Raw genomic sequence first — 14,904 nt, 5'->3', positions numbered from 1 at the left:
GGAGAAGTGTACATGTTACCGGGTATGGCTTGGGCACATTTGTTCCGCATTTATCTGTAATATGCAGATGTGTGGTATTTTAACAGCTGCTGGTTGTGTCGACAGCGATCATGTACCAGAGGAGCTCGCTGGACGAGTGGTTAGAGGAGCACTTGTTTTCGCGTCGGCCCCGCCGGCTGACACTGGCCTCCAGGTCCATCGTGAGGTCCTCCCATCTCTCCAGCGGGGACGACAGACTGACTGAGAACACAGAGACGCCAGGAAGAGGAAGAAGTTGTAATCCCATCCCTCCAGCAGAGACCACAGACTGACTGAGTAGCAGGAGATCGTCATTGATGAGGATGACCGTCATTGATGAGGAGGTTCCACCATCACATCTCTAATCTGACCTTTCAGTACAGGTGAGAACATTCCAGAATGTTGCCAATCATTTCATACTATTCCGAAACATTTTAGAACATCGTGGAATTTGAGAACATTGTGGCCATTTTCGGAACATTTCAGAACATTCTGGACCTTTTGGAACATTGCAGAGCATGTATTTTCTGTTGCTGAGTGTGGGACAATCACAGGAGTCTGAACGGTCGCTCTTGGAAGTACTCTTGACCAGGGCGTCAAAACAGGTGGGAGACATGGTCAGACTGGAGGGTCCTGCGTCTATCTGAAGCTGTGGGTGGTGTTATTATAACGGTTGAGCAGAGGAACATAACAAGCTTTGAGAGTCTTGTCAGGATAGAGAGCGAGAATCCTCTTCATTATGCTGAAAGCTCTGATTAAATCAACCTGATTCCAAAGACTGCTCTAAACCCTCTCAGCCAAATGACCAAATAAACTGAACGGTGGTTTAGGTAAATATAATCACAGTGTTGCCTTATCCTCGGCCGTCCTCGGGGTCTGGCTTAGAGCATTACGTTGAGGGAACATTACGATTCACCACATTAACCGATCTGATGATAAGGCCTTTATTAAATGAAGTGCGTCATTCAAATAACGACCAGCAAACAGGGAGAATAACAGGACTTCTAATTATTATTAATTGTAACTTTTAAATGCTTTACTAAATAAATGCTTATAATAAATGATTATAATATAATCATATATATATATGATTATATTATAAATTATTGTTGCCGACATGTTATTCATTATAGTCTCTCTCTCTCTCTCTCTCTCTCTCTCTCTCTCTCTCTCTCTCTCTCTCTCTCTCTCACCTGAGTCAAGGGAGATCCTCTCGGGCGTGCGGGGCGTGCAGGGCGTGTGCGGGCTGGGCGGCAGGCGCTCCACCTCCACCTGGATCAGATCGCTCTCTGGCGCCCTCTTCCTGCGGGGGCTGCTCCTGCTGCTGCTGCCCTTCCTCCTCCCTCCTCCCCCTCCTCCTCCTCCTCCTCCTCCTCCTCCTCCACTGCTGCTGCTGGACCCCCTCCTCACCAGCCCGTCCCCCGGGTCGCTCAGGTCCACCAGGTCCAGAGATGTGTTCAGCACTGGGGGGGGGGAGGGGAGGGAGGGTGGGGATCACCGGGGTCACCATCAGTACAATAGTATCACCAAACGTAGGACACAATACGACGTTATCACCGTGAGTACGTCACAATGCGATATCATCACGATACTTACGTCAACATACGATATTGCATCAATGCAGTATTATTGCGATAGTTGCTGTAAGCAGCAATACGATTTTAGCATGATAGGAAAGTCGCGTTGCAATGTTATCTCGATACTCAGGTCACCATACAAAGTGATGCCATTCATTGACATGCCTACGGCACATTTCTGATTTTCTTCTCCGGTGTCTCCATCTTTGTGTTGACCGACATCAATCGTGTCCTATGACCTCATCAGAAAAAAATCATCACCATCTCAGGACTGAAAAAGCGATGGATTTTATCGTTCTAATACCAAAAAGTTTAATTTGTATTTGCATCAAATATCAATGCTATGCGATGACAGGCATGATATGGAACATCATGTGGAACATCATTTACTGAGTTTAGATTGAACACATATCTAGGTGAAATAGATTTGACAGCTCCAGTCTTGTGGTTACTAACCAGCAGAGAACTGGTGTTAAAGGTCAGTTAACTGGGACGTTAACAGCAGGCGCCGACAGGGCTAGCATCCATCAGAGAGACTACTCACCCCTACCTGCTCCTTAAACCCCTGTATCTAAAGTTCACTCTATGCCGCACAGATAAATGATTCGATAGTTTATAGAATTAGTTCAAACTTAAACCTAGAATGTAGGAAGGGGAAACAGTACCGCCTCACGGAATGAGACAACAAGAAGCGGAGGCAAACAACCTTTGTGGTGAAAGACATTCTAGGAGAGAGTAGGAGGAGGAGAATAGATGAAAGAGGAGACGAGAGAGGGAGGAGAAGAAGAGAGGAGAGGCGGAGAGGAGAGGAGAGAGGAGAGGTGAAGGTAGGGGAGAGGACGAATGTAAAAAAGGAGAGCAAATGGGAGAGGAAAGGAGAAGGGGGGGGGAGGTGGGGAGGTGGAAGGAGGAGGAGATAAGTGGAGAAAGGGTTGGCTGAGCAGAGCTGAGGGGAAGAGAGGATGAGATGAGCGGAGGGGAGGGGAGGGAAGCCGAGGGAGGAGGGAGCAGTGGGGGGGGTTGATGAAGGGAGTTCCAGAGGGAGGTGCTAATGAGGTTTGGGGGGTACCTGCTGTGTTCGAGGTGACTGGCCGATGAGTGGGGCCGTCCACGCGGCTGTCTGACAGGAAGTCATCGATGGAGGGACTGAGTAGGGGGCGTATCTCCTGCTGCTCGCCCACCCGCTGGCCAGAGGAAACACTCATTGAGAACAGGTATAGGTCATGACGCTGCCACTGGTACCGCCACGCTCTGCCATTAACCTACACAGAGCATAGAGCCCCTAAACCACTCATCTCTATTATTATTCATCTCTACACAGAGTTTACCTCTAACTAAACCATTGCTCTACTATGTTTACATAAACTGGGAAAATAACCCTTTGCATCTATTATTCTAATCTTGAATGTAACCCTAACAGGGCAGTGCCTTGATCTACGATTTACCAATTCTTTTTAACCCTTACCCTAACATTGGTAGTTTCAAACAATTTGCTACCAATTACATTTTGTTTGAAATCCAGGATCAAAGAACATATTCAGTTTCAGCTAATCTTTTACAGTAACTGAACTGAACTTGAAATGTATACAGTAAATAGATACCGTAAACGGATACAGTATAGATAGATAGGTAGGTAGGTAGGTAGGTAGGTAGGTAGATAGATAGATAGATAGATAGATAGATAGATAGATAGATAGATAGATAGATAGATAGATAGATAGATAGATAGATAGATAGATAGATAGATAGATAGATAGATAGATGGAGAACTTATTGCCATGTCAACACTGTTGATTGGAATTTGTCGCAGTGCCACACAGGTTAAAATAATGCAATACACGCACTGTACAAGCAGTACATAAAAGACAATGACACATACAGTCATTCAAACCAGTAAAAGATAACCAGTATACAGATACTCTTTACAGATACAGTTTTCAGATACAGTACACTGATACCATATTCGGATACAGAATACAGATACAGTATTCAGATACAGCTTTTGTCAGAAGAGGATTCAACGTTGTAAGATTTACGAGTCATTCAAGCTATTTAGCACTGCATCCTTTCCTTGTTCACAAATTTCGTCTCATGGACTATTTATAATGGCGTGAACGGGCAATTTGGATACAAATTGGCCACAAGATGGGGAGATCTCCATCCATTTGATCAGTTCCTCTCGCTGAGGTTGGAGCTTTGGGTTTGGGGCTGCGGGGATGTGGATCAGGGTCTTGATGTCTTGGTAGAAAGAAGATCATTTAAAGTGGAGGAAAGCTGCGACATCAGAGGACAGATCTTAAAGTCTCTGCAGCCACAACACACAAGGGGAAAACTCAATTTGTTGCTGGAGTGCTTCCAACTAAATACGGACAGGGTTGCAGACAAGAGAGAACAGGGAGAGGAGATGGAGCAGAGTAAGATTGAGATCTTTAACTCAAAAGTGTGCCTCATTTTCTAGTGTGCGTTCTCGTAAAGAACTACAGAATTTGTGTAAAGTCTATTTTCCTATTCGTTTTAGCTCAGTTTAGTTTAATGAAAAGCAGCCTGAAGCTATTCAACAACCTTACACCAGATGTATTATTTGGCATTGCTGATTGTTCCAAGCGTTTTTTAATCAAAACAAAATTATTTATTAATAATAATAATAATAATAACTTTCAATTTCTAATAAGCTAATATGTAAATTGTTAGAAGAGTAAAATTCTGCAACAAAAATATGGTTTACCCACATTTGTGTGGGTGTGGCCTGACTGAGTCGCATCAGCGATGACTTTTCTTAACCACCATTGAAAGAGCTGACATGCAATAGATTGCCGTAAATGGAAATGCAATAGATTGCTGTTTAACAGACCAGGGAGGGGTTGCACCACTTTTCCATCAGATGGTCGTTATGCCAACCTTGGTTGTCACGGTGAGGAGGGGGTTTCCTTCTGAGGCTGTCTTTTTACCAGGAAGCTCCTTCAGCACCATGGCAACGACCCTTCCCCCTGTTCCCTACAACGGTAGGAGATGAGATGATTCCAGTCAGTGGCAGCAACTCACTGGTTCATCATGTCAATTTCATCAGAGAGGTTCAAGACACTGTGAATGGATAGACTTGGCTAGCTGAAATATATTACCTCCTACTCAATGTATTGATGCAATTAATGTTGGATCTAGCATGACAAAAATAAAAGTAGAAAAAACAAATTCCTACCTCTCCCTGAGGTAGGAATTTGAAAATATCAGCGAACCAGAAAATGTCAATAATTACGGGGAAAGACTACGGTATCATGTTTGAAGAATGCATCTATTTCGGTCTGAGTGCCTGTGCCCCACCTATCCGCCACGCTAAGCAGAAAAAAAACGAACAAACCCCAGGGGTCATCATTAGTCTTTTCATAATGAAATTAAAGATGGAGGAACCCCACACAGGCACTGAATAAATCTCAGGCACTAAGATCTGCCCAATGAGACGGGTTATTAGGATTAGAGGTGTGGCTATATACTGCTGATGTGAACCAGAACTCTCTCATCGCTCCAGCTCTGCTTTGACACATATTCCCTGCACTGTGTTACACACAGATGCCCACAACATGTATACGTACATACCAAATACAGGCATGTACATCCATGATGGCTTGGCTAGAGCTTGAGTCTAGCAGCTGATTGGTGGCCATGCCGTTTGACTAAGACCGATAGCGACGACAGAGAAACTCAGGGAACTGAGATGTAATTGAAATGTAACTGAAGTAGAGACTAGTGTATTGCACTGGTTATGTCTGATTGAGTTTGTATGTTGACATAACAGCACTAATTACAGCCAATCAACAGTCAACAGGTCAGAGGATATCAACAACGGGCAAATGAGAAGTCTTTGAGAAGTTTCTGCTGCAGGACAGAAACTCTCTCACTCTTTTTGAAACCACAAAGAGAGAGTGGGGGGGGGGGAGAGAGAGAGAGGTCTCTTTCCCCTTCACGATGAGGCCGTGAGGTGACTCAGTGAGAGCTGAAGATGCCTCTCGTCGGAGGGAAACAAGGCAGGAATGATCAGAAGAAGTGAATTCCACTTGAAGGCCCTCAGCAGGGGGTCTCAGTCTGTTGCTGGGGGTTTGAAGTTCAGCCCAATGAGCAGATAATCAGCCTGGGGTTTATTAATAGATACGCAATCAATACCGGACATGTTGCGATGAGCAAGAGGTGAAACCAATGAGTTCCTCTCTATCTGACTCCCTGTCTGTCTAGCCGCCTGCTTGTTTAGCCCCCTGTCTGTCTGTCTGTCTGTCTGTATACTGGTAACTGCATAACTATCTTGTTGTTTAGCTCCCTGGATACCTTAATGTCGGCCTGTCTGTCTGACTATCTGTCTGTATACTAATCTACCTACCTCTACCTCTACGTCTACCTTTACATATGTCTGTGTCTGATGGTGTATCTTCAAACTGTCTGGCTGTATGTGTGTAGAAATATACTCTGCTGTACACCAGTGTGTCTGTCAGTTTGCCTGTCTCTCCGTCTGTCCTACCTTCAGACGATGCCTGTGCTGTGATCCTGTGATGATAGGGATCCAGTTTCCCTGGACATGGAACCTGCAGGCGCATGGCTGCCTGACCGGCTGGGATCCCGGTAATCAGATCTTCATTTTTCCCGGAAGCATTCATATCTATGTTCCTAGCTGTCCAGTCGTGATCCCTGTTCCTGCCGCTCAATGTCAAGGGGGGCCATGCTGTTATGCAGCTATTCATCTCTGACTTTGAACAACGTCCCCAAAATAAAAATGGCACAACTTTCTTCCAATTATTCTAGTAGTACTAAATAAGTATTACTTATGATGTCACCTGACTGTGGACTAAAACTGTTTGGAAAATTAGCTAGGTCAGGTCTAACAAATAAATCATATCTTAAACATACATATCATCATTGTGCATTACTGTTAATCAGCATGTGTCTGACATAATGTTATATTCCGGCTATGTTAGCTAAGCTCATGCTTGCGTGGTATAGCTGTCAGCTAGCTGTCAGAGCAGATTAAACTGAACTGAGCTGATATGCTGCCACACTCAAAACGCCCTTTCCTCCAACCTTTTAACAATTCACAGCCGCACTCAATCGTGACCTCTCTCCCTTTCCAGCTCTCGCTTTCCACCTCTTTCTCTCTCTCTCCCTCATTCGCTCCTTCTCTCCTTCATTTCTTTACACAGAGCGATGAGCAGAGGGATATTTAGAGATGTTCTAGCAGTTTTGAATTCTCTTTTCTTCGTCTTCCTCTGTCTTATGTCTTAGTCTTCTCTCCCTGTGGTGTAAAACATCTATCACATGCTCCATCTTTCGTCTCTCTCTCGCTCTCGCTCCCTCTCTCTCTCCTAATCCTGCCTGACTGGGGTAATGTCGCTCGTCCGGTGATGATGTCTTGCTCTGTTGTTGGAGGAGATGCTCGCGCCTAAAAATAACTTCTGTCTGTGCTGAGTAAACATTTCCCATCAGCCCCTGGGAGTCCTTGGAGCCCAGAGCCATGCAGCGCTGATCTGATCTGGCCCCAAACTCTGAGGAAGCTGCTCTGATGCTGTTCATCTTCTGAGTCCAAGATCCAGTTCAACCACAGTATTCTACTGATGGAAACTGGGAACTCTCCTGTACAACCACAGTATTCTACTGGTCGACACTGGGAACGGCCCAGTACAACCACAGTATTCTACTGATGGAAACTGGGAACTCTCCTGTACAACCACAGTATTCTACTGGGTGACACTGGGAGCTGCCCAGTACGACCAAATGCTTCCACTATGGGACCATCTGAGCTGCCCAGTAAAACCAGTCTTCTAATGGTGGACACTGGGAGCTGATGGGGCCAATGGGATATGCCGAGTAATAATAATAATAATAATAAATGAAATTTATATAGCGCTTAATATGGTACTCTAAGACGCTTTACATATTGCCCTATCAAAACTATGTAAAACAGACTAGGAATAAAAGAAAAACCGAGGTTAAACATGAATAATAAGGTGGGAGTTAGGTGGGGAAGGCTAGTGTGAAAAGGTATGTTTACTGAGTACTACTGGTGGACATTGTGTGTGTGCGTGTGTGTGTGTGTGTGTGTGTGTGTGTGTGTGTGTGTGTGTGTGTGTGTGTGTGTGTGTGTGTGTGTGTGTGTGTGTGTGCGTGTGTGTGTGTGTGTGTGTGTGTGTTTCTGTGCGTAGGCCGATGGTATATTTATATCCAGCAGTGCTGTTTCTAATTAATCTTTCATGAGATAGTCCCTCCCGTGGCTGTTCCTGTTTAATTACCGTACAGTAACCTCCCGGGGTCAGTCGCTAAAGTAAGAGTCCTCGTGCCATGTGCCAGGTGAATCGACACACACTAAATTAAAGAGACAACAGGACCTATGGCAGTGTATTTGGATGGCTGGTGTCATTGCACATACTTGCGCGCGGTACCAAGATGTGGACTAGAACACTGAAAGCCAAGCAGGTTATTTTAAGGTTTGACTAGCAGCAGCAATGTGTCAGGCTCGTTATGAAATCCCTGCCTAGCTGTGGCAGTCCAAAGGTATTTCCACCACAGGCCTCAATGTAACTTTATTATTCAGTCTTGTTTCATATGCAACACTTTGATCTGTGCCTACGTCCCCCTGGTTTATGAATAACGGAGTGCTCCTGACCGCCAGATCGAGCGTGATCTTCGATACCAGTTTGATCCAGTTCTGTTGCAGGAGAAGGTCGAGCACACCATGATGATGAAGACGTTTCAAGTCTCTCCGTAGTTACTTCTCATCAGTGGAGCTGGAGAGGTTTTATTGTCTGAGTGTCTCTTTTTATATAATATTATCTATCCTTATTGGGAGTTCATAAAAATGTGTAATGCATCTTAATATTTGATCAAGCTCAATATGCGATGTTTCAGTCTTCTATAATCCAACATGGACGACTCTTCCCTGGTGCAGTCACAGGGAGCTGATTCCTTTCTTCTTCAAGGCCTTGAATGGGGATTCATTTTGAAGGCTTAATATGGCTTTTAATTCACAGCTCCTGAGTACGGATAAGGAATTACAGCCAGCCAAGGGCTTACAGTGAAGATAGTACCAACAAAAGAGCAATAGAATTAGCGTGGGGTGTTTTGGAGTTTGGTGGACCTTTCCTCGCTGGCAGTAAATCTGCTGCTTTCTTTTCACGCTCTCTGGTGCTGAATCTGCTGGCTCAGCCTGCGACCATACAGGAAGAAGAGCATCCATCCACCAATCAGGGAAGGTGATGGTAGAACTTCAGGACAAGGATGTTTCATCTTTAATTTGGTGGGTAAAGCAAAGCACCAAAGAACAAACAAAACAACAAAGCAGTGGTTCTATTCCCTGTGTAACTCCATGAAAAGGTAAAGCAAGGCACTAGCCCTGACCGGGTTAAGGGCTCAATCTTAGATGCAGTTCCGCGGTAAGGCATAGCACTAGCTCTGCACTGCCAGGATGTTTTCCAACGTGTACCTGCACGGCAAACAGCTGGAAGCTGACCCACGTTGGCAGAGTTCCCGATGAGCTCTGTGAACACACTAAGACCGCATTACGCCCAATTAGCAAGCTGAATCCATCTCTCCTCCGCAGACGGTACGGCAGGGACCTGCGCTCCCTAATACGCCTCTGGAGAACCCGCGCGGCACCACATCCAGCGCGCCTCTCCCCTCGGTCTCCAGCCTCGTCTACCCTCTGCAAGGTCAGCCGTTTGGGCCTTCTGCCCGCCGTGCGCCTCATCAGGAACCCAGACGGACACCTTGGCAATGTTAAGCCCCTCTCTCCGCAGGTGGCCCTCTGATGGACTGCCTCCTTGTGCTTCGTAACGACCCCTGGCTGCTGAGAGACTCTTCAGCCTCCTCCCCCGGTGGGATGTGGGTCTGATCGACGAGGGACGAGGGACGATCCCTGCTCCTTCAGCTACGATCCCTGCTCCTTCAGACTGTATGAGCTTCTTGCTGGGTCAAGCGGGGGGGGGGGGGGGGGGGGGGTTAGCTGGAGATGGCTGAGTGCCATGGTGATATCGTGACGTCCGGGCCGCTTCTTATTTAAATTTAGATTAGATTCTATCGCTTTCCTTTCCGGAGTAAGTGAACACACAGTGATTACGCCTTAATTTCCTCCAGAATAGATTTTAATCCGCACATTTTTGAGGATTACTATGACAACCAGAGTCATCCTGGGGTTACTATGACAACGACTAGGGTTCTGGCGTTGCTTCTGACAACAAGCAAAAGTTAATTAAAAAAATCTAATTCTGTGAATTCTCAGTTGGTCATGCAAACCAAAAGGTGAACCAGAACATCTGGGTCTCCGGTGCAGAGAAGATGGAAAAGTGTGCAGGGTGTGTTTTTTATTTGGCCTGACCAAGCCCCATATAATCCCACTTTCAGCAGCTCAGCAGAAACTTCTGACTACCAGGTGTGTGACCCAGCTTCAACATGAATGATGTCATCGCTGTCTGGCCCCTCGCGCTATTTCCCTGCTGACTGGGCGGCCGTAACCATAGTTACCGGGCTCCCTCGGCCCGTCTTGATGTGCCCACAAACCAGTGGGGCGGTAACTTGAGGAAGCTCTGCCTCCCGCTGTGAGTGACCAGAGCCCAGATGCTCTGGTCACTCACAGCGGGAGACTGTGAGTGAATCACAAGGACTTGCTCATGGGTCCCAGGTAGATAGAGTACAACCTGTCTGCAGTCATGAATAGATTTAGTGTCTAGATTGAGTGTGTGGTATTACTACAGCAGTATTCATATTCTGTTCTCTGAGGTAAACCTAACACTTATCAGGTTTTAACTTGTGCATGACAGCTAACCACCTCAGCTTATGTCACAAGTATAATAGAGCGGGGTATTTCTTTGCTCAATGAAGATGCTCACGTCGGCTAATACTTCCAACACCAGTCCAGACCCAGTATCAGTACGACAACTCCTAGCGGTGCTAAACTGGGGCTGCCTATGGCCTATGTGCTAGCTGTTCTGCAACGCCACATGGCTCTTCCCAACAGGTGTGCGTCCTTCTTTACCTGCTGCCTGCCTTTAAACTTGAGGTTAAAATAATAGCAGGTATTACTTACCTCGACACAAAATATCTTTGCAAACGTTGCAATTGTGGGAAGGGCAGTGAGTCCCCTGATGCTACTTTTCTACGGATAGTGTTTCCAGTGCTCCTGTTGATTGTTTCTAAGTTCAGACTATTTCTATTGCGGCTGTTTGTGTGGCTGTTTCTACGACTGCTGTTTGGTATGCTGTCGCTTGTCTGATTGTTTCTAGAGTCAGACTGTTTCTTATGTGGCTGTTTGTGTGGCTGTTTCTGCTACTGCTGATCCAAATGCTGTTGCTTGTGTGACTGTTTCTAGGACTTCTGTTTCCAATGCTGTTGCTTGTGACTATTTCTTATGTGCTGTATGGTGACTGTTTAAATGGTCAGACTATTTCTAATGCTAGTTTGTGTGACTGTTTCAACGCTCAGACTATTTATAATGCTGGTTTGTGTGCTGTTGTTTAATGAGGTTGCATTTTGTAATGATTCTGTTTTTGTGACTGTTTCTTGGCCTGTTGTTTAGTTAGGCTGCTGTCTCTAAGGATGCTGTTTGTGTGACAGTTTCTAGGGCTGTTGTTTAGTAAGACTGCTGTTTCTAAGGATGCTGTTTGTGTGACAGTTTCTAGGGCTGTGTTTAGTAAGGCTGCTGTTTCGAAGGATGCTGCTGTTTCTATGGCTGTTTCTGGTGGTACAGGGACTGGAGTCTGGATCTAGTTTAGCTCCTCATGACCCAACACCTTCAACTCGTTAGGGAGATGTTGTTGTTTGTCCTGATGATGGAGGATGCTCCATAATGTATGCGGTACCACCATCGCCCGAGGAGTCCTCCTACTGCCTGGCTCTCCTACGGGGTCTCGCTCCATTGGCTCCCTGGGGGGCGGCTGCACTCCATGTGCTAAAGTGCACTTAGCATCCCAGACCAAACAGCGAGGGCTCGCTCTGAAAACAGACCTTGACTCAGCGGGGTAGGTAGTCCATCCCAGGCTGTCTCCTAATGCCATGTGCGTCATGTGTTACATTCTGATACTGCCAGCCATGTTAAATATGTTATACGATACGAACGATATGTGGAAAGATATGTGTCTTATATCTGACCATAACATCAGCAAATCACGGCCCAGTCTAGCTGAGGTGGTAGAGCAGGGCATTAACATTACCAGGGTCAAGTTCGATTCCCTGCCTTGTTCTACCTGGTAGAGCAAGGTATTAACAATTTAAGGTTAAGCGGTTTGTTTCCCTATCTTGCTCAACTGGTAGAGCAAGGCATTAACTCTTCCAGAATTAGGGGTTGAATTCCCGGTCGGGCCACTCAGTCTACAAAATGTGTGAGCAAACATGCTCACCTCATAAACTAATCAAAGCACAAACTATGTTCAATAAATGAAGAAACGTAAACGTGGAGCAGGTCTTCCAGAATCCGGAAAACACATGTCAGACACAAAACACACTTGCTCTATGAAACACAGGACAAGGAGAGCAGCCAAACTAGAAGTCTATAAAACAGGAGCAGCTACAACAGTTCTGTCAGCGGAGAGGCGACTCGCGCCTAAAGCCCTGTCCGTACAATGTGTTCTCCCAGAGGAAAACAAACACTTAGCTCTTTCTCTCTCTCTCTCTCACACCTTGCTGGTCTCTATGTCTTCCACTAAAGTTCTCTCTCTTTATCTCTCTCACTATCGTTCCTCTCTCTCGCAATCGCCATCTCTCTCTCTCGTTTGTCTCTCACTCGCTCCCTCTCCCTCTCTCTCACTCCATCTCTATCTCTCTCTCTTGCTCCATCTATCTCTATCGCTTCCTCTTTCATCTCTGATCTCATCATCCCATGGCCAAACAGAAATGTTTACAGAATAACCATTCACACCTAAAACCCATTGAAATACGCCTTGCTGTTGTTCGATTGGCATTGGTTCTGGCGAGGGCTGTGTATTGGCAAAGAACTCCGTGTTGAGGATTTGTGTCCCGATACGATTGAATACACTACAGAAATATTTAGCAAACAGCCATAGAAAGCCATAGAAACTGTCACACGAACTGCAATTCATGCACTAAGCTGTATTGATCAACAGGATATTTTACTTTAGGAAAGAAGATTCTGTTTTTAGTTTCCGTTTAAAAACAGAATCTGTGTGCTGCTTCGGTTAAGAATGGACTTTTCTTGAGCCTTTATCATCCATCAGAGGTTGAAGGATTTCATAGCTTTTTTGTGCAAAAGTTTTTGCTGAGAGCAAAAAAAAAGTTGTACAAATAAAAGTTATTTATTTGTGCAACTATTAATATCTACTATGGACTATATAGGCTAAGGTTAAGGTTCTTGTAACAATACTTTTCATTTTATTTGGCTAAACAGAGAAATTATTCTGTGGAATTGTTACCAACTGTTACGTATTTTAAGAACACAAGCTGTATTTCCCAACATTGATTGTTGTAGGCTGTCGATGTCATAAAACCTCACCTGGGCAGGTGATACTGAAACGATATCAGGGTATTGCATAGATCAGACTTGTACCCAGTGTTTTTCTGTTACCCGTATGTACTTGAAAGTGACTCTGCAAACCTGGCCCCACTAAAAATACACGACTATATAATTGATTTGAATGTAAAATGTGTGAAGGATTCACCCAGTAGTTGGTTGGACTCCATGGGACTTCATTCACACACTTCGTTTCCAACCGTTTTACACACGACAGCGCATAGGGTCGAAGTGACTGAAGCTTTAAATAAACCATAACATCCGCTCTCTTTGGTGGATTATTATTATCCATTCTATGAAATTCTCCCACAACACCCGCATGAGTAACGAGGGACGACGTTTTGCCTACTGCTCATTCCCCGCTGCAAATTTTAAACGGCTAATCCGTCGTTTTGGGACTACATTGTTCTCTGTATGACCGGAATCGCTCGTGCCATAGACCAATACGATATAATATGGGCTTGATGTGGTTCTAGTTCAATAGCTTACCTGTACCTGGTACATAACTCCGTCAAACGGCCAGACCAGAGGCGGAAAGCGAACCTCCTGGTGTTCAGTTCACGGGAGAAGTCTCGAGGAGCTGTCCCTCGAAGCGAGTGCTGGGGATGAGAGAGCCCGCGCGCTGCTCCCCTTTGTAACTGATATTGAGTCCCGCGTTCAAGCGCTCGTTGCCTTCTCGACGCTTTCACTCATCTCTAATGTGTTCTTTATCCGACACTAAACCGCCAACGTTTATAAGCGGTGTGGGCGTTCATCGTGTCATGTCCCGAACAGAGTTCATCTCTCTCTCTCTCTCTCTCTCTGCACGCCCGGGATAGAGAGTAGGCTTCGGAGGCTGTCCCGTGCATCCGTTCAAGTAAGAAAGCTCGAGCAGAGCAGTTTCCTCAACTGCAGCTCACGTGCCCCTTCCTGTACTGGGCGCGAGAGGGTGAACCAAAGCAACGTGAGATGTTACTCCCACGATGCATAGGAGGATGAAGGCTCCACTTTACCATATTATAACATACACTGTTATTAAATAGAGAAATATTAATGTAGACAGATCCCAAACATTTGTACATTTAAAAGGTTGTTCCAAAAATCAGAAAAAGTCTCAATCATTAGCGTCATCAGTACGCTAATGATCCCAGTACCATTGACTAGCATGTAGATAAGTGTTGAACAATGCAAAACAGTATATTGCTGTGTTAAATTCTCCTATCTTACTGGTACTGTACTGTAGTAGGAAATTAAAGGATGTGTTGATTGGTTGCGGGATGAACAGTCAGTGTGACACAACTGTTCATCCCCTTAGGCCTCAATGCTGAAACCATTGTGTTTCCAATTTGCTGAAACAGGAACCACTTTGATAAAGACCAATGAACTGGGAAATTAACTTCCCCTCCTCTGACATGTCAGGAGGCGTTCTGACCGCCGTGATTTACAACATCTCCTCGCCGCTCGGGTGGAGCAGACTTATCTCTCGTTCACTCGACGGGGGAGCGATGTGGTCCGTTTTAATTGAACGACATTATCACATAATGAAAATAGCTTTGTTTGTCAACCGGTCGACAGACTTTCCAACGCACTGTGCAGTCTGGCGTTTGGGCTGCTTCTTTGACTGAAGCTACACCCGCCAGGAGGCTCCCTTCGCTCTAGGTTCGGTTTACAATCACAGTCTCCCATGTCGTCATCTAACCCCCACCTCAGTTCTTTGATTCAATTTATTGATTAGAAATTGACCGGGAGATAAGAGCCAATCGGATAAGGAAATGAGGTATGGTTGGGATACAGGATTAGAGCAAACCAGTGGATTATGTAAGAGACTAAATTCGATTG

At 45.4% G+C, this 14,904-nt stretch overlaps 1 protein-coding gene across 6 annotated transcripts in view; it reads right to left on the bottom strand.

Moving 5' to 3' along the window:
- LOC132463243 (PEX5-related protein-like) overlaps window positions 1–14,020 on the bottom strand; it is a 28,111-nt gene extending 14,091 nt beyond the window's left edge. Inside the window, exons 1-5 of one of the 6 annotated variants that reach the window (XM_060059266.1) lie at window positions 13,576–14,020; window positions 4,447–4,589; window positions 2,665–2,779; window positions 1,212–1,481; window positions 117–240 (exon numbers count right to left, since the gene is read on the bottom strand). In XM_060059266.1, the coding sequence (XP_059915249.1) occupies window positions 117–240; window positions 1,212–1,481; window positions 2,665–2,779; window positions 4,447–4,473 (536 nt within the window). In that variant the 5' untranslated portion in view covers window positions 4,474–4,589; window positions 13,576–14,020. The remainder of the gene's footprint in view (window positions 1–116; window positions 241–1,211; window positions 1,482–2,664; window positions 2,780–4,446; window positions 4,590–13,575) is intronic. The other 5 variants (XM_060059264.1, XM_060059267.1, XM_060059265.1 and 2 more) reach the window with 5 other exon arrangements.
- Between the last annotated feature and the right edge of the window lie 884 nt (window positions 14,021–14,904).

This window comes from Gadus macrocephalus, chromosome 8 (genome assembly GCF_031168955.1).
Source record: "Gadus macrocephalus chromosome 8, ASM3116895v1".
Taxonomy (NCBI): domain Eukaryota; kingdom Metazoa; phylum Chordata; class Actinopteri; order Gadiformes; family Gadidae; genus Gadus; species Gadus macrocephalus.
This window is presented reverse-complemented; position numbering and strand designations above follow the sequence as displayed.